Genomic DNA, 20153 nt, shown 5'->3' on the forward strand with positions numbered 1-20153 from the left:
TTTCAATAACATTTTTCATGTTCTTCAACATCTTAGCAAGAAATGCCATAGAAAGCTGTCCAAAATATTTTGTGATTTATGTTAAAATGAGGGATGTGACTGAATAAGAAATTAGAATATAGAATTTAGTTGCTCCTCTAGTGGAAAAGGAATATATAAATGTATTTATGTTTGCTTTGCTGTGAGGGGATCCAAACTTTGAAAGATATTCCATTAATTATCTTCTAATTTTTTTTAATGTAAAATTTACTTGATGTCTACCATGGTAATGTTGTGAGTCATTACCCCACCAGCAGATAATAGCAGCAAAAAACCTTTTGTGCTTGGAAACAGTCATTTTTAGTTAGCTCCTTAAGGAATTTCTTTTTTCCTAAGGGAAATTGTCTACGAGGCATTTACTCTTGTCCTTTGTGCAGAAATATAATATATAACTAAATGAAGAAAATATGTTGCTATTATGCACTTCCTTGAAATTTTCTTTGCAAACTTTATTGTTCTCACAAGCTGGTAAATTTTGTCATGCATTGCAAACACATGAATGCTCAACATAAACCTATAATTATTATTTTGTATATTTTCAATACATCTTTCAGTTATTAAACAGTTTGTGGAGCCTAGATTGGAAGATGAAGTTGATTCCCAGAATCTCCCAGAAGCTCTTCTTTGTTCTGAATATGCTGAAACTCTGGATGAGTCTATGGAACAGCTAAGGAAAGGGCTGGAAAGTGGGACAGTAATTCATCAGTTTGAGGTGGGTAATACTCAGCTCTCAAATACTGTTAGTACTAATAGCTGTGACCAGGGCTGTAACTGTAACATCAGGGCTTAATTGATTAGAAAACTTATCTCTCCCTTTCAGTCTCATCTTAAGAGAGCAGGAATATGAGTTGCCCCTCAGATTTGATTAACATTTTTCCAGCTCAAGTACCCAAAGCTCACTAAATTTTTTAAAAATTGTTTTATTGAGTAAAATAGTAGGAGATTGACAGAAGATAGTTTTGTAGTTTTTTTTCTTCTATGCTAATAGGTGAAGTTTCTGAAACATCTTTTTTATCCTTAGATTTTTCTCATTCTCATGTTTTGCTGCCTTTCACGGAATATAGCATCAGCAGCTTGACTGTTCATGCTCTTCTTCTCTGAGAGGTTAATGTGGAAGTGTTGCAATGTTAATTTCCGTATGTGGTCTGTAGTGTCCAGTCTGATGTTTTTTCCTGCAATCTAAAGCAAGGATGGTTACTTCTTGGGCAGATTATCTGTAGGTGAGATTCCCCTGTATGCAAGATGAGACTTGACAAACTGCTGTATAGAATAATTCATCAATGTTTGTTCTTCAAAATGTTGGCAAGGCATAGTCTAGAAAGCTGATCATTAAAACATTTGCAGTTTATTAAAACAGTTCTTCAGTGTTAGCATAGAAATTAGAAGCAAGAAATTTGAAAAGGCAATTCTGTTACTTTTCTAATGGAACTATATCCTGTAGTATGTTTGTGTTCATTTTTACTGTTGGAGATATAAGCATTTATTTTGTAGGCTTTGTAACTTTGGAGAAATTCTGGTTATTATGACTTAATAATTTCACATTGTTAAAGTTTGGCATTGTTCTTTCAGACTCTGTAAACATATTGAACAGCAGTGGCAATTTTCCCGTTTTGTTACTTTTTTTTTTATAAATTCTGTAAAATGTTATGCTGGTGGCTGAAGAATTTTGATGTTATTTATTACAAAACATTCCTTTTATGAGTTCTCCTTTGTTTCCAAAATTTCTAAAGAGTTAAGTCTTCCCTGACTTTTAGAAATTCTTGACTCTGTGGTGTATATCAGCTTTCCAAAATCCACAGCAGTGTTGGAATGTTGTAATAGCAAGTCTATTAGCTACCGAAACAGTAACTCAAAAGATACGAACTAGTGTTTTAGTATGTTAATTGTACATGAATTTAGCCAACAACTCTGACAATGTTTCCTCAATAATTTTCATTGAATATTTGATTCTTTGACATTTTAATTTCCAGACAGCAGTTTTAGCAGGATGTTATTGATGTTACAAAGAAGTGCAGAACCCTTTTGAAATCTAATAAATGTAGTGAGCTTAGTGGTCGTCTTCAAATTCAGTGTCTCCTTGTCACCTTTGGTAACTATCATGTTCTCCATTCACGTTAGTAAAATAGATAATAATTAATACACTATCACGTAGCCAATTTTTTTTCCTGAATATCTTTTCCTTAAACATTATTCAGGAATTCTCTCTATTAAGTAGCTTTTTAGACAGGCAGCAACAAGAGAGCTCCAGGATTGTTGCTTTACGTGAAATTGCTCTTCCTTGTCTCCCACAAAAAAAGTAGAAATTTTAACTTGTCTCTGTTAAAATGGAGCTGAAGAAAGCTGTTTGGTTGCTACGTAGATTATCAAGCTCTCTTCCCATACAGCCTCTTTCCTTGTTTGTGCTGTGGAGAATGAAAAATGTAGTGAGCTATGGTACACACTGAGTCCTGTGATTCAGTAAGTCTTTTAATAGAATAAGTTTTGTGTGCTCATCCCTTTCCCTTAAATGAAGTAGGAGATTTTAGCATCCTATTGGTTTCACTTAATTTTATGTACATAACCACATTCTAAATCTTACTTAAACATGAAAGCTGTGATTACCTCTTTGACAAGTGTTCAGTGAAGCGCATAAAACTCTGGCACAGCCAGGTTAATAACTCAGTTGTAAATTGCTTTCATGTATATTTAATACAGGGAAACTATAATTGTGTGGTTGCATTTCTTCAATATTTTTTTTTTTGTGGTGTTTCCCCCCAGTACCTTTTATTGCCTCATACCATGTATTCAGTGCATTTGACCTCAGAATTAGTTTTTGGTTATATGCACATTTGCCCACATTTGCTTAAGATGAAGTTTGCGAGGTGTAGGTCTTGGCAAGATAGGATGGAATTACATATTAAAAGACTGTGGTGTGCTGAAGATTTGCCTTTTCAGGTGTTAAGAGTTGAATGTGGTAGTTTTAGTCCAGAGAATATTTTATTTTTTTGTATTACGGTTGATTCCAAGTAATAATCGATATCAGTCTGTAACCTTTTCTGTTATCTTTTATTGCTCAGTTCTTCTACTTTCTTTTTTCCTTTTAGCCCTTTCACAATGGTGTGGTATGTGTTATAAGAAAAGATGACTTTACAAGGAAAAAGCCAGTTTAGATCAGTAACTCCCACATTTTCTATTTCCTTCTAGAAATTCTTCTAGAGATGATGATGAATTAGCAATAATAGAAGTTGTTTTTGCATAAAAATATAAGTAATAAGTAATTCAGGGGAATTTTGCAGTTGGCTAGGAAAAGTTGAAGTAGCTTCTTATTTTTTTGTTGTTGTTGTTGTCTTCATGTGGATCTGTTTAGCATAATCATATCTTACCTTTTTGTAAAATTCTGTTTTCCAGCAACTTTATAGAAAGAAACCGGGATTGGCTGTTACATGTGCAAAAGTGCCTCAGAATATGGACAAGAATCGATACAAAGATGTTCTGCCTTGTGAGTATTAAGTACATATTTTCTCCATCTGTTGTTTTATTTTCTCAATGATAGTATATATGCTTAAAACTGGTTTATTTAACTTCTTGGTAAAGCTTAATTTTCGTTCAAAAAATTACATAATCATTCACTTTATTTTCTAAAGGGTTATCTATTTTGCTTTGTACCCTGCTATTTGTCTGTCTGCAGTTCCTCTTTTTTTTTTCATTAAAAGGGAAACATTTGTCTTATTTTCTAATTTGATTCCCTCTTTATTTTTTTTTTTTTGTGTGTGTGCAGATGATGCCACAAGGATAATATTGCAGGGGGATGAAGATTACATTAATGCAAATTATGTGAACGTAAGTCATACGATGAGCTGCACTTGCTTGCTTTTTGTATTGTAATAGCAGACTAAATTTAGTCATTTTAAGGAATAAGCTATATTTGTTTTAATTTTCGGGGATTTCTGAATATAAGAGTTATGTAGATTCACACCATAAAACATCAAGTGTCGCTTGTGAAACAACCAGATAATACACAGAAAATAGAAACACCATTATTTTCATATACTGCATAACATAGATTTGTGAGATTTAATATTTATTTCTGTATTGCACCTCTCAATACAAGTAACATTCGTGACTATTTTTTTCATGATTTTAATGAAAATTGTTTTCCAATATTTATCTTGTGACTTTTCTGGGCTACATGAAAAGAGAGGAGGCAGCAGGGCATGGGAGGTTCTTCCCCTACACTCAGCCTCATCTGGAGTATTGCATCTCCAGGCCTGGGGCCACCAGCACAAGGAAAGTGCAGAGCTGTTGGAGCAGGTCCAGAGGAGGCCACAAAGATGATCAGAAAGCTGGAGAACCTCTTCTCTTCTCCAGGCTGACAAGCCTTTCTTCATAGAAGGGAGACCTCATTGCAACCTCCTGGTTTTTGAATGGAGCTTATAAAGAGGAGAGAGACTGACTTTTTATGTTGTCTGATCATGACAGGACAAGGGGGAATGGCTTTAAATTAAAGGGGGAAATTTATGTTAGATGTTAGAAATTCTTCATTCAGAGGATGGGAAGGCCCTGACACAGCTGCCCAGATAAGCTCTGGCTGCCCCATCTCTGGAGGCATTTAAGGCCAGGTTGGATGGAATTCTGAGCCTAATCTGGAGGGTGGCAGCCCTGCACATACCAGGGATTTGGAAGTAGATGGTCTTTAAGGTTCCTTCCAACCTGAGCCATTCTGTGATTCTCTGACTGTGAATAATTAGGCATTAAACTAATGAAGCGGAACAGTTAAGTCTCTTGGAGATTTTTGCTAGTTGCTGAAAGTGTTCTGCAGTCTGAGCGCAGTCATGGAGATTAAAAGTATTTTAGAACAACTTATGTTGCGTATTTTGTCAAGTTTGATTTCTTAATAAATACCTCAGTAGCTTAGAAAGCATTTGAGCTGTTCTTATTGTGTCCTGTATCAGCCATTACACAGCTTTTACTAGTGCAACTTTGATAAATTTGTCATTATTCCTTACTAAATATTAAAGAAAGGTTTGGAAAGGTTTACAGCTTTACATTTTTAAATACATTTGAAAACAGAGATACCTTTTATTTGGCTCTTCCTAGTTCAGATGAAGGGATTTAGTATCTATAGTTCTGGTTTAAATGAATGTTAAAGGTTATCACATAACAAATTGTGACTTTAATTGTCTTATTGCTCAACTTTAATTTTTAATCATCCTTCAAAATGTTCTTTGTTTGAATGAAATGCTGAATATTAAAAATAAATAGTATTGCATAGTGAGAAAATTGTACTTTAACTCCTTTTTATTTATAGATGGAAATTCCTTCTGTGGGCATTGTGAATAGGTACATTGCTACTCAAGGGCCTCTTCCTCACACGTGTGCACACTTCTGGCAAGTTGTCTGGGATCACAAGTTGTCACTGATCATTATGTTAACAACACTCACTGAACGTGGGCGGGTAAGTGTGTTCAGGTTCTTTGTATTCTGAAGAAATACTACACCTTGAAACTGTTTTTCCCATTGTTGTGATTAAAGAACCCTAATATAGGCCATCTTATTCTGTTGAACAATTTCTCTGAAGGCCAGGCTTTTTGAATTAATTGGGGGAAGACAAACTGCGTGACTTTGTTATATTCTGTTTCTTTGAAAGCAAACCAGCTGTCTGATCATCAGAATTGACTTGAATTTTACTGATCAGCCACGTACGTACTGCTTACTGTCCTTTCCCATGAGAATTGGATTCTGTGTCGCAGTTGCTTTCCCAGGGACTCAGAAAATGTCTGGAAAGTCTGAGCAAAACTTGTGGTCCGGCTTGAAAATGGAATCTATCATTTCAGTACTTATTAGCTAAAACTAGCTAGTAATGCTAGCTGTCAGAATTTAACCTGCTGGCTTTTATGTCGGTTTGCGTAAGTGAGATTAATAATGAATAGGTCTGTCATGTCCTTTTGTTGAAAGGAAGGCATTAGATACAGTTATTTAGGTCTCTGTTGGGGCAAGTCTTTTGTAATTCCAGCAGAAGATATTCCATCACTTCTTTGGACCTAAGAAGTGCCAACATTGAATTGTTCTCACCTGTATTCCAAAGGTTAATTGTTCTTAACAGTGAAGAATTTTATTCTTTTATCCTGCAGTAATTTCTTCTGAAGCAACCTCCGCCCATTGCGTATTGCTTTGCCACTACACATCCTTGTGAAAACATGCACTTCTTAAAATCACCATTTAGATACAGAATGCCTGCTTTAAATCCCATTGTATCTTTGATCGCTAGAGTGAACAAATCCAGTTTCTTCAACCATGATGTAGGAGACCTTCAGCTGAATCACCTCCATTTTTTTTTTGTGCAATGAAATACATACTATATTGATTTACATACTGTGTTAATTATGCATCCTTTCTAAAACTTGACTGACTTGCTTGTGGAAAAACAAGGTCTGTTAAAGCTTTTGTCCCTGAGTGATTCACAACTTCGTCTACTACTTCATTTTTTTTAAAGGAGCTTTTAAAGTTTCAACACGTTTTTGCATTTAGATTTTTAAACTTTGGAAATAAGTACTTAGTTTTAGATGCTCTTTTGGAAAAGTAAATACTTTTTCTTTGAGCCATCATAAACTGGAACCTCATAAAAATTATCAGTGATAGTTTTGCTTTTATAAGGAAATGCTTCTTGAAGATGTGTGCTTTTTTTAATAAACTTGTCATACACCTTTTCACTGGACTTTACAGTTCATGACCTTTTGTGCAGCCAGGAAAATTGATAGTGTTCCATTTCATTGAGTTCAGCACACCTTTTTTTTCTACCTGTGTGACCCAGACTGCCTACCTCTCACTCTCGCTCTCAGTCATCTTTGATAAAAACAAGTAAAGATTATTGGCTTTAGTGCAGAGTCCAAGACATTTCCACTGGTAAAATTGAATTAACAAGGTTGTTTGGTAGTGGCTGACTTGCTATAGATAGATGCGTTTGCCCTATGTAGTGCCTAGCTTCTAATGTATTTGAGACACGCTTTTATAAGTTGTGAACAGTTGTGATGACATACAATAGGATTTTAAAGCTGTATAGTATCTTCCAGGGAATTTTAATCCAGTTACGTTATGGAATTGAAAAGCAATATATTCACTGTAAGCTGTATTGTTACTAAGAGCTGACTGGAGAAAGGAAAAATAAAATAAATAAGCAGCAGTTTTAACTGGAAACTAGATTCACAGCATGCCCACCTGCTTGTACTTAATCTGTATCCTGATGCTCAGTGGAGTTCTATACAGCTGCTTAGGAAAATATTCGTTAGTAAGCAGGGCACTGGTGATATCTCTTGTCAAGCTCTTTACACAATACTGTAAGCAGTTTACTTCTTTCAGGACTATCCTAATAGGTTGTTTTTTGATATGTTGCTTTGATACTATATTCAGTATTTGTGATTGAATTAGAAGTGTACTCATCAAACTTTGATAGAACCTCATGCTTTGAAAAATAGTTTTCCGAAATTGAAGTCTCGGGCAGAAAGCTTTTAGCTTGCATCCAATTTATTTGAATTTTTTTATTGTAAATGTCTATAACACAAGTTTACAGAGAATTTATCTCGTTCTGTCATGCTACGTTTGAGTTTTGAACATTATCACCAGCAAAGGATTACAGTTGTTCCCTGAATTTCTGAACCATGGGAGAACACTCTGGAAACCTGTTTGAGGTCTTGATGTGCACTTAATTTTCCTTCATCTCTACAGACAAAATGTCATCAGTATTGGCCTGATCCACCAGACGTAATGGAGTATGGCGGCTTTCGTGTCAGATGCCACTCGGAAGATTGTACAATTGCATATGTTGTTAGAGAAATGGTGATTACAAACGTTGAGGTAAATACTTCCTGTCTTAAATTATGTCTAAGCAAGCTGAATGAAAATATATGCATATAGGTGGTTGTATACTGTGTGAATATACACATTTTTATAAAAGATGAGTGTATAGAATACGGATCAGTGCACTATAATCATAATTTCTCAAAAGCATACATTTTGAAGGGTTGCATTGTCTTGTAATATATTAATCCATTGTACTGTACAGATACTGTAATGAGCTTCATGAAGAAGTTTGATGCTTTACTGTAAATAGTGTTGCAATCACTGACTTTTCGTAAATAGATTTTCAGTAAGATTTTTTCAGTGTCCTTTCAAGGATGAAGTATGGGTGACTTGGTTAATGGTACATGTGCCTAGAATAGCTAGAAGAGGAGCTATTTGCAACAATATTCATTTCAGAGAATACACAGAATCTTACCAGCTCTTCTTTTATCATCTTTACTTAGAGTTTAAAAAATAAAAAGTCGCTCTGAATATCAAACCCAACATACTCAATTTATGCATGGCACTTAGTTACTTTAGCTGTTAATATTCTGTGCATATAGGAGGCTTACAAACCAAAAGGGAAGTGAAATACATGGAATACTTGTTACACATGAGCTTGTGTTGTGAAATTAATGTTCAGGTCCCATTTCTGTCTCCCACAGCATGATTATAGGGAATAAAATTTGGCTTTTGATAATAGGTTGTCTAACATTTCTTATACATTTCCTTCTTTACCTCTTTTTCAATATTCTGTGAATATTGATCAAATATTTTCTAAAAAGAAGAATGGTTTATGCTAGTTATGAGAAACCATCTGTTCAGGGAGCACTATGACTTTTCGTTCTGTTTTTCAGCCAACTGCTCTGTAAGTGATAAACTTGAATGTCAGTGCAGAAGAAACTAACCTCACTAAAGCAGAAAATATATAGGCAAATTTCTGTTTGGCATCATTCAAACTAGTTGATTGCCAATTAAACTTGGTTATCTAACCCTTTTTGTAAATTTTAGCTTAAGCCCCCTCAAATTCTTTTTCCCAGTTAGTAGTTATCACTGTTTCATAATTCTGAGTAAATTCAACAGTGATTGTGTTCAGTATGCATCACTTGTAGCTTCTAGTTGCTATTGTGTGGTAGGTAAAAATGTTAGTGAGAATGGGGCAGGTGATTTTTTTCATGCAATTTATTTCATGCAATCTATTTTGAGATAGATTGTTCTTCTTCTGTAGTCATGCTAATAAATGTGAAAGTTCAAGAATCTTGTACAAAAAGTTGTCTCATGTAGCTATCAGCTGAGAACATCATTACTACTGCAAAGGCTTATACTTGTGGAGAGCTCACTGCCATGAGACAAAATGGTGTAATTTTTAAAATCACCTTAAAGCTAGACCCCAGTGGAAGTGTTACTGTGGGAAGAGGTGGTTTTGATTGTGTGCTGTTTTGTTGGGTTTTTTTTCTGTTTTTTTTTTTTAAATCTGTTTCACTAAGGACAAGTTTTCATATGCATTTAAATGGAGTGGTCACATGGTCACACTCAAAGAAACACTCACTATTCAGCTGTCCCATGCGGTTAAAAATATGATCCTAATAACTGAAAGCCCTGTGTGAGTTTTGTGTTTCAAAATAACAAGGTACAAAGGCTTTTATTTCAAAATGTAGTGGGGAAAAAACAATGAATTATCTCCTAGTTTTTCACATCATTTCAGCTGCTTTTCTGGAGCTGAGTAAATTTATTCTTCTGGGGGCATCTTCTGCTTAAGAGTATACTTTGCAGAGCCTTATATGTGCTCTCACTCACAAATATTGTTGAATTCTGTAAAGAATACATCAAAAGTCGTATAAATTCAAATCAGGTTTTTATCATTCCCTGATCTATAGCGATCATCATTGGATTGGTCTTTATGAAGACAAGTAGCTTTTCATAATAAGATGGATAAAGCTTCAAAACTCTCAAGAGATTTGATTTCGATTGGAAACGCGTGTTTGTGAAAAATCTTTGTGTGTATTAAATTGCATAGATTTCAAATCTGCCTTTAGAGGAAAACTGCTAAAAAGTGAATTTTACGAAATGATGCTCCTGGCCTTTTGTTCACATATATTCAGAAGACTTGAATTAAAACAATTTTAGAATTCTTCTGACCCAGTTTATCTTGGTGCTTCTTTACCTGAAATTGAAGCTAGTGACAGCAAATGTAACATATGTAACCTTTCTAAGCCTCGTGAAAAGAAATAGGGTTTAATTTTCCATCATCTGTATGTATCCTGTGCAAGAAAAGCACAGAAAACAGTAAGTTTGTTTTTTTGGGGGAAAGGCTTTGGGGAACCAAAACAAACATAGCCAACAGATACATTCATCACACTGCGCTATTTCATAAAACAAGATAAGCGTTTGCTTTAATCGTTGAAAAAATAGGATGAAAAGCTTGAAGAAAACCTTTCATTCAGTTACCTTTGGGAATAATTGCCTTGGAACATGCTGACCTCTCCAATTTCAGCCAGTTATATTCTGAACATATATTTTTCTAGTTTCCTCTGTCTTTAAGCAACTTCAGTTAAATTTAACTAGAATCCTGCCGTGGTACTTAGGAAGGCTACAGAGATAATGTTTCCTGGAGCATAGTATTCAAAAAGCTTGAAATAAGAAATGTTGCAAGTTAGGTTTTTTTCATTCTGTCACATTTTATGTTACTTGTACTCGTTTCCAAAGTGCATTATCATTCTCCCTCCTGATTTGATTATTAACTAAAATAAATCATTCAACCAAAAAAAAAAAAAAAAAAAAAAGTAAAGATACTATACTAAAATATTGATTTAATTTCATCCTTTAAAGCCCAGTTAAACCATTGCCATAATAATAATTGTGCACCACAAGAGAGAGTACTGACACCTTATGAACAACGTAAGTCCATGTGATTAAGACAATTCCTTGCAGAGAATATGGAGTGCTTGCACGAATGCTGACAATGTAAATAAGATTTTGAGAGGACAGCTTATTTTTAATTTATAAGCTATCACCTGCCTTTGACATCACAGTGATGGACAGGATGATTTGATGAAAAATAAATAGATTGGAGTATCAATTCAAAGAAATTGAAAACTAGGCATGAATTTGTTTTGCTAAGGAGGATATTGCTGTTTGCTGCAAGTAGGTAAAATTGCAAGACAAATAATGTCACATCTTTCTATTTATGAATGACCAGCTTGCAGGCCTTCTAGTCATGCTGTTTAAATTGATATGAGATTAATGTAGGCAGTAAATAAGCAGCACCTTCTTCTATCAGCAACTGAAAATATGGTCTTTCTAATTTTTTTTTACAGGTCTCTATTCTTAAGGCTTACATTTCCACACCATTTGTCTTATTTGCAAGTTGCATGATGTACAGCAGTTTGAGGGAAATATTCAGCTTGGTCACATTAAATACTCTTAAGTTGTTTCACTGAAACTTATGTTTCCACTCATTATAAATAAGACCTTTTATTTTCTTTCCAATGACATTTATATAAATTTGACCATTTCATAAATGTCTGGAACTTACTGCACTGCAGAAGTACTTTAAAGACTTCTCTGGGAAGTATCTGGACTGAATGTATTCTATTCTGTCAAATACTCACTGTAGGAAAAAAAATAATGAGTTGGTTCTGAATATAAAGAGCTGAAGAACAGAAAGTAGATGAAAAGTTTTATGGCAGAGGTCTTCAAAAGCATAATGAGATTGGAGTAGTGGTGCAAAGAAGTTACTACTCTACCCTTCACCAAACCAGGCCTTAAGCCTCATCACAGAGTTTCAGCTTTCAATAGTTGTAAAGCTCAGTAGCTAGAAGTGTACCATTTTCCTTCAAAGAAGATAGCCCCATTTCAAGGTAAATGTAGTTCTATGCTGTAGACGTACCATTGTTAGAAGATAAAACCTAAAAAGCAAAAATGAAGAAGTAGAATGCAAACAGAATTTTTCAAGTTTTAAGAAAAGTAAAAATTAAAGTTGACTATTTGAACCTAAATTTCCTTCCTATTACTTATTATAATTCTTGTGTGTATGCTCTTGTTTTTCGGTTTTTTTTTTTTGAAGAACACCTGACTTTTATTGATCAGTGAGAATCAATCTAGCAAAATGAAATGAGGAAGCCTGCCTTTCAGCGCAATTATGAGAAACAAGATATCAATCTGCAGAAAGATGAAGGATGAATATTTTTGTTGCTAATGATCTACACAGATGAGATCTGTTTCTTAAGTGTTACAGCACTTATTTGATGTTACCTCTGCCAACCCTAGAAAAGGTCATGGTGTTTTTGAGAGAAATCCAGGATATTTGCCTAACCACAGTGAAGTTGCATTCACAATAAGGTGTTCTTTTTGTAGTTCTACCCGTATGGAAACTGATCTCTGGAGATAGCAAGTACAAAAATAAATTGAAATCTGTCCACATGATTGAAGCGTCAGGGTGTATGATGTCAAGTTAGGCAAATGTAGCAACTGGGCAATGAGCAGCTCTTGCTGTCTCAGTGTGTATGTATATGTTTAGACTTATAAAACAGGAGTCATAAAGCTTGATTTTCTAAAGAGAAGTTCTACATTTATCAGTAATTCGAATAATAATAATGATTGTCACTTAAAATGTTAGTGGGGTGAAAAAAGAAACGCTAATTATGATTTAAGTTGCCTTGCGGGCAATAATAGTTTGCAAAGTGGCTTAAGTGTAATGAGAATCTACCTCTTCATTTTTCATTACCAGTTTTTGACAGAGAAGCAGGGTCTGGAAGAAATTGTTTAAAAATAAGTACTGTTATTCAGACATGCATAGTGGAGCTGACTGTGGGACCAATAAATATAATTCTAGCACTTTTTTCTCTATTTAACCTAGGAGTAGTAGATTTTGTCGTACATGCATAACTGGTAATGCATGTTATTTCCACGTGTTTTCGGTATTCTGCTGACCAATTCAATTCACTATGAGTATAAAGACTTGAAAAGTAAAAACAGATAAAAGAAAACACCAATCACTCGAACATAATGAACTCTAGTAATAGTTTTGTGCTTTCTGAATGAGATATTTCTTAGAGTTTTAAAAAACTATATTTCTAACACAAATATACTTGAGCATTTTGATAAGCCAAGTAGTGATCAAGTTATTAATAGCTTGAATCATCTCAGAACAGCACAACCATAAGAATACCAAGCTGATTACAGCAAAACACAAATGACTAGCAAACTGCTCTGAAACTTGAGAAATATGTGGAATAGGTAACAAATTAGTATGTTGGTCTCTGGGAAAAAATAAGGCATGTAGCAGAAAATGGACTATGATCACACCAGAAGAAACTGTTCTGAGGACTAACAGCATGTACAACTCTTGTTGTACTCAATGATTATAAGCTACTTAAAAAAAAAAAAAAAAAAAAAGACTCAAGTTTTTCAGGCCTGGATTACTAAGTAGTTAAAAGGCCATGCTGCTTCTTTCAGAGATTCCTGTCATTGTGGGTTCTTTTGATGACCTGGATGAATAGATCTCAAATATTTACAATTTGATTTACATTGAGCTTGGTCATTAATATCAGCTTATATTGTCCACTTAGACTTTACTCTAGACATTTTAATTTTGATTGCTCAGACTCTGCCTTCAAAAAGCAAAGTATGAGATGCATGTGTCTTCATATTCCTGGATATAAACATAATTTTTTGTAATTACATTGCCTGGAATTAAATCACTCCCTAGACTTCTACTCAGTACACGAGCAGCAGGCATTCTGTCTTCTCTGTTTTATTGGCTTGCTCCTTGGGAGTGGAACCACTTGCTCTAATGGAAGACAAAAGCCGAAGTTGAAGGCATTTGAAACAGGTCATATATTCCAGTAATTGTACACTTAAGAAAATAAATAAAACTCCAAATCTCTAGCATCAATAAAGAATTGTTGCACAGACAACTAGAGAGACGTCAGCTTTTATAGTCTAGTGCAGTGATAAAGGATGGTTTTATTTCAGTAAGTGTCAAATGTTATCTTTGGCTATGGACATCAGTCAAACAGAAACTAACAGTGTATCTACTGCTAAATGTGGAAGAAATAAAGGAATGATATGAAGGCTTAGTTCATGAAGAGTGGTATATCCTCATTGCACAATACAGCAATGCTCAGAGTCTTTGGCTTCTTGTTTGCTTTATTTTTCAGACTAATCGTTGGCAACACCTGTAACATAACATTTGAGCCTAACCTGAGTGGTTTCATAATCAAAGCTAGCACAGAGCTAAAATGCAAGACATTGTATAAAATTGCTTTTAAGTATGATTGAATGGAAAAAACCCTAGTTATTCATATAGCAGAATCTTTCGAGTAATTAGCTTGTGTTCGTAAAGAAAAATGTCCTGTGGCAGTACAGAAATCATTTATATGTTTACAATTAACATATATAGTTTTTCAACAGAAACTACAACAAGCAAATGTTAGAGGCAACTTCATATTTTAACAGTATGTAAATACACACAGAGGTGTATTTAGATAAGATATGCAGCCATACTTTGGGAGATTGAATTGGTTTGCAGAATGAGAAGAAAATGGCATTCATCTGTTTTTTATGGCAGGGCTTAATGTTCTGCAGGTTATGAACAAGTGAAACGCACCTTTCACCATTGAGCTAGTGGTGCCAGTGTAGCATTCCTGTAGCATTAGATGTGCTAGCCTCATTTTTATGAAATGTCAAAACAATGCTTTTGAGCTGCGATTGGGAAGCCCTGATGCTCATTATTTTGGTGTAATTCTGAATGTTTCTTCTTTGGCTTCCAGCTATTTCTTGCAGTCTCTCCTCAACTGTTGTGTAAGTTGCGTAGCATTTTACCTCAGGTGCATCATTGATGTCAAGAGTCAATAAACTTAAAAATTGAAAATCTCCAAGAATTGAGGGGTTTTCGTTGGTTGTTTTTTGTTTTTAAAATCTGTTTAGATTACAAGTAAAACTTGTTACCTCATTTATTTGGAAGTGTCTGTTACATGCTAAGAATTACATGTTTATACATTATTCTGAATTATAAAATGACAAACGTTTTCAATGTCATAGACAACTTACAGCATCTGCAGATTATGTGAAAATTGTGACTTGTACCTAATAAACATCAACACAGGAATTGTAACACTGAACACTCTTTGCAAATCTTACTGTATTTTAGACAGAACAGCAACACACTGTCACTCATCTTCAGTATGTTGCTTGGCCCGATCATGGTGTTCCTGATGACTCCATGGATTTCTTGGAGTTTGTGACCTGCATGAGGCCAAAGAGAATAGAGAATGAGCCAGTTCTCGTTCACTGCAGGTACTTGTGTTTTAAAATTCTACCCATACCCTTGCTGTAGCCTTACTATGAACATTTGCTTTGAGAACTGTCTGGAAGGTAGCAGATTCCTTGAATTAAATGGGAATACTAAGATAGAAATATCAGTTTCTTTCCTTTCTCCTGCATCCTTTTGGTGAAATTGCTTAGTTACAAAATTATCACAAAGCTGATCATCTGTAGTGTAAGTTGGTCTCCATTTTTATTTTCCACTACCTCTGTGAATTCATTGTGAATGGTACTTCAAAGTTTTACTGTGGTTAAAGTCCCTGTCAAAAAGCAGGCGGTTGCCTCTTATCTTTCTAATCAAAAATATAAAATCAGTACATGTAGATTTGTAAGTAGCTGTAAATGTAGATTTGTAAGTAGCTGTAACTATTAAAAAGCATTTATTTTGGGACTTTTTGTCCAACAATAAATTGTTGTTGTCATTGTCAAGAAATATCATTGAAATTGCTTTAAAGATAAGCTTTGTGCTCTATTCTAATTGTATAAAGGTCGTCCTGCAATTTGCAAAGCTAGTTAACATCATAATATTATGATAAGAGTCTGGTGAATTGCAAAATCCTAATTTTATAGACTGTTTTTCTGTTACACTTCACAGTGCTGGAATCGGTCGCACTGGTGTACTGGTCACTATGGAAACAGCCATGTGCTTAATTGAAAGAAACCAACCTGTTTATCCGCTGGATATTGTAAGAAAAATGCGAGACCAGAGAGCTATGATGGTTCAAACATCAGTAAGTGATAGAGCGGGAATAGAGCGGGAAACCTCATTTTCTCTATACGTTTTGCTCACGTTCATTTTTAAAACAGATGCAAAGTATTACATGATCTAGTTGTATCTGTCTTCAGTTGCCTTTATATTTCATGCTTCTATGTTTAGCATGACATAGCGCAGTGAGACATAGTATTTTTGCTTCTTTAGAGAAGAGGTGTGCATTTAACTGTAAATATTTCTTACCTTGTCATTAGAAGGTGATTGATTTCTATTCCTTGCACTTGGTTAGAACGCAGAAAGACATTAAGTCATAAACAGCTAAGGAATATTCCTTATCTGTTTATATTCCTTCATCTCAATTCTGTGCAGGAAGATAAAGCAACTTTTTGTTTTTCATTCTTTCTACAGAGCCTCGTAGGTAGTTCTCAAACTGGAGGTAAAATAGAAGTGCTTGTGCTATGGTTTGTGGAAGAAGCATCATTTGAAAAGGAGTAGAAATTTGGTAGGAATAATATGTTTTTTAAACTGTGCTGCTACTCCAGTTTAGAAAAACAAGGAGTAGGAATAAATTATTGAGAATAAGCTGGATATTAATAACTGAAATATGAAAATAAGAATTGATTTTTTTAACAAGGAGGTGGTTTGAACATTTGAGATCATGAGGGTGTTTTTTGTGTTAAATGTGGAAATGAACAAACTGATGTTAGAGATGAGGGATAGGAGTCTCCACTGCCTTCAGAAGAAGTCAGATAAGAGAATACTGTGTGCATTATCTAAAAGAGCTAAATGCCCTATGGTAAATCAAAGTAAAGGAGTTTAGACCCATGTAGTCAGCAGCTAGACCTAGCATTTCTGTCTTTTATCTTAAAAAGCAAAACAAAACAAAACAAAAAGTTAAACACAACACTTTGGTTTCCCCTTGAGCAGAGGAATCACAGCATGATTAAGGTTGGAAATGAGCTGCTGCAAATATAACTGACCAGATGGGAGGAAGTCTTTTGTTATCTAAGGGTATGAAAGCATTGGAAAGTGTCAGGAATTGTGGTTGCTAGTGTAATACTAGAGTGCTCTGTGAATAGAGATTTCTCATGTATGTTGCTGAGTCTCTTGTCATTCATTGCTGTATGAGTGCACTCCCTGGACGTGCAACAAGATTTGACTGTATGACTGAGGAGCAAGTTGTATGAATAGTGCCCTGCCTGTTCCTTATGGAAATGACACATGGCATCTTAGCCTCAAGATGTTTAGGAAGCTGAATGTTGACTTACTGAGTTTGCTGCCTATGCCTCTCTGTTATTAAGATGAACTGAGGAAGTTGAAAGTTAAACTTTCTGAAGATGGTCTTATTTTTAAGAATCTGATGTGAGAACCTGAAGTTCTCTAAATTTTAATGGGTGCTGAGAACCTCCTGTTGTAACAGTCATCAACAGGAATTGTTTGGCATAATAAAGAATGTGGAGTATAGTGATAAATATATTGACCATCAGACCTTGATTGTGAAAGCTACGTACTAAAACAAGGCTCCTTACTTTGCATGCTGTGTTTCACAGTTCTCTATCAGCACAATTAAGAGAGAATTATGTAGCAGCAGTACAGCGAAGCTAAATTCACTTGTTATTTCTAAAGTATGCAGAAGGCAATGAGCAGAGCTGGCATGAATGAGGCACATGAGCGAGCACTCAGCAATGAGAAAGCATAAGACCAGAGAGGAGCTCCATGTTAACTTATATTTGCCTATTGTGAATACTCTTTCATTCCTCTGCATCCATTTCAACTGGCTCCACAGCTCATATCAACTGTACCGTTTCCAGGGGAAGCTGTTAGGGGTTGTTCAGCTGTAGCAGCCTGACCTGAAGCATATTCAGCAGCTCTGTAGCTTCAGCTTTGAGGAGATAGAATATGTAGCCAGATGCGTGTTGTAATTTAAGATCAGATGCCTGATAAAAACGGACTTAGCAGAGCTATTAACAAGTCAATTTAGTGTCTTCTATTTATTGTGTCAGAGTTCTGGGTTTGCTTTTTTTTTTTTGAAAATCTATAATCTGGTCATCAGGAACAGCAAAACAAAAACTAACAAGAAAATATAATAGCTTCAACAAAATTAGTGTAACTCTATGGCCTTATTGTTATTTATTTATTTTTAAAGGTACTAAATTCCTTTAAAAGACTAACTAGAGATACTAAAAAATGCTTTAAGACATATATAATAGAGCTAGTTATGAGCAAAGTGAACAGTAGGAATACAGGAAATAGATAACAGCAAAGAAAACAAGTAATCTAAGTGAGTCAGAGGAAGCAGTGCTGAAGTGTTCGTTCTTGCTCAATAACTTCATCACACAAAGGAGTTAACAGAAGTGGTGAACAGAGAGCTAAATATTGCACTTGGGTTGTTCTGGCAGCAGAAATATGCAGATGAAAATAACAAGAGAAAAGTCAAGGTATTTAAGAAATAAAGACAAAAGAACAGAGTGATACTAGAGGTGGGAGTAATTGACTGAAGGTTTGGAAGAAAAGGCAGGAAATTGAGATAGAGAAAATGAATTTCTATCCTGAACTTTTCCTTTATTTTCTTTCTGTACTTAAGAAAAAATATTTTGAACATGTATGGATAAGAATAAAGGTCTGAACTACTGGTATTGAAATGCAACATAATGTTCTTCATAGTCCATACATTGTCTTTTATTTCTGTCCTTTGAGAGATTTTGGGGGAATGCTTCCAAATCCTCCTGGAGTGTTGATGAGAGTTGACATAAAATGGCAGCTGGGAGAATATTTCGAAGATATGAAAAGGGATTCAGAAAACATGAAGCTGTGCTTCTCCTAATGTGATGTTGAGGCAAAGCTGTTCATTTGGAGGTTTGACTGAGTGAGCAGTCGAAGTACTTTTGGAAGATGTATACTTCGATCCTCATGAGTTCTTTTTGTGTTCTCAAGATTAGGCCAATTGTAAATATTTCTCCTGGCTATATGGAATTTTCATTGTGCATTTTAATGTTGTCTTGTATCAATTTTCAGAAAGAGATTCTCAGCCTAATTGCTTTTGACAAGTAAGAACTTTGAAACATTGTAGAAGAACCATCTTTGTAATAGAGTAATTCAGAAAATAAATACTAATTTAATTTTTTAAGACCTTATAAGAACTAAATGAGTTCAAAATGTTGGGGACAGAAGAATTAATATGGCTGCCACTCTTCAAAAGTATTCATTCCAAAAGTTTTGATCACATCCTTCTATGAAAGGAAATAATGTGTGATGTGATTACCTATTTGAAATAAAGCAACTCTGTCTTCTGCGACAGTGCAGCAAATGTTTAAAGAAAAAAAAAAAAAAAGTTTTTTTAGCAGGGCAGCATGCACTTTCATGAATATATCCTACCTGGTAACTTTTTGGTCATAAAGCTTAAATGTGTCTGGTAAAATGCAACAGTGAGATTGAGAAAACTTGTAATTACCAGGTAAGAGTACAAAAAAAAAAAAACCTGTAGTGAGATGTATAAAAGGTATGAAGAACTAGTTTCATCAAAGTCAGAAGAAACTTATGAAATTTTTTAGTTTTTGCAAACATTATATTCCCTAGGGTGTGAGGATATGTTCTTTCAAGTTTGCAGACTTTTTTTCCTTATTGTAAGGTTCTTAATGATTCTTGTTCAGAGAAGAGTAAATGTTCTATTTATGTCATATTAATACAGCCAGAAGAGCTGGATTTTCTCTTTCAATTTTGTACTTTTTCTCCTGTTATTGTCCAGGAGAAAATGAAACAGTGAGACTATTAAATACTACTGTATAATCAGGAGTTTGACTAATCCACCAAAAATTTTTGTTTTTTGTTTCTTTTTCTTATACAGAGTCAATACAAATTTGTTTGTGAAGCTATTCTTCGTGTTTACAAAGAAGGATTGATTCGACCACTGGATTCTAGTTAGCACAGCAGTGAAGGATGCATTTTTTTCCCCTAAAAAGACTGCTTTTTTAACTAAAGCAGGGGCTTATTTCTCAAAGCAACTAGAATGGACTAGAAGCCCATGAGAAGACAGATGAGCACATTTGAACTGTGGCACTTTAAATTTCTCAAGAAGATTGCTAAATCATGTACAGTATAAAGAAATCATGTAGATAAATGAGAGCAATTGTGTGTAAATGCTTTACTTAGGCACCATAAGCAATCATGGAAACCTCAATGCATATCTTTCACTGCCTTAAACATCCCTCACTTTGGAATTACAGAGATCTTTGTGTTTCTTTTGAAAATACGAAAGGAAAAT

General features: G+C 34.7%; 1 protein-coding gene across 3 annotated transcripts in view; it reads left to right on the forward strand.

The window, feature by feature from the left end:
• PTPN3 (protein tyrosine phosphatase non-receptor type 3) overlaps positions 1-19814 on the forward strand; it is a gene marked incomplete at both ends in the record, with an annotated part of 151337 nt that extends 131523 nt beyond the window's left edge. For all 3 annotated transcript variants that reach the window (XM_079533169.1, XM_079533170.1, XM_079533171.1), the window contains 8 exons: positions 594-751; positions 3427-3517; positions 3797-3858; positions 5327-5473; positions 7741-7869; positions 15008-15153; positions 15776-15911; positions 19737-19814. In XM_079533169.1, the coding sequence (XP_079389295.1) occupies positions 594-751; positions 3427-3517; positions 3797-3858; positions 5327-5473; positions 7741-7869; positions 15008-15153; positions 15776-15911; positions 19737-19814 (947 nt within the window). The remainder of the gene's footprint in view (positions 1-593; positions 752-3426; positions 3518-3796; positions 3859-5326; positions 5474-7740; positions 7870-15007; positions 15154-15775; positions 15912-19736) is intronic.
• Positions 19815-20153: the final 339 nt, after the last annotated feature.

This window comes from Tetrao urogallus (assembly GCF_951394365.1).
Source record: "Tetrao urogallus genome assembly, chromosome: 3".
Classification (NCBI taxonomy): domain Eukaryota; kingdom Metazoa; phylum Chordata; class Aves; order Galliformes; family Phasianidae; genus Tetrao; species Tetrao urogallus.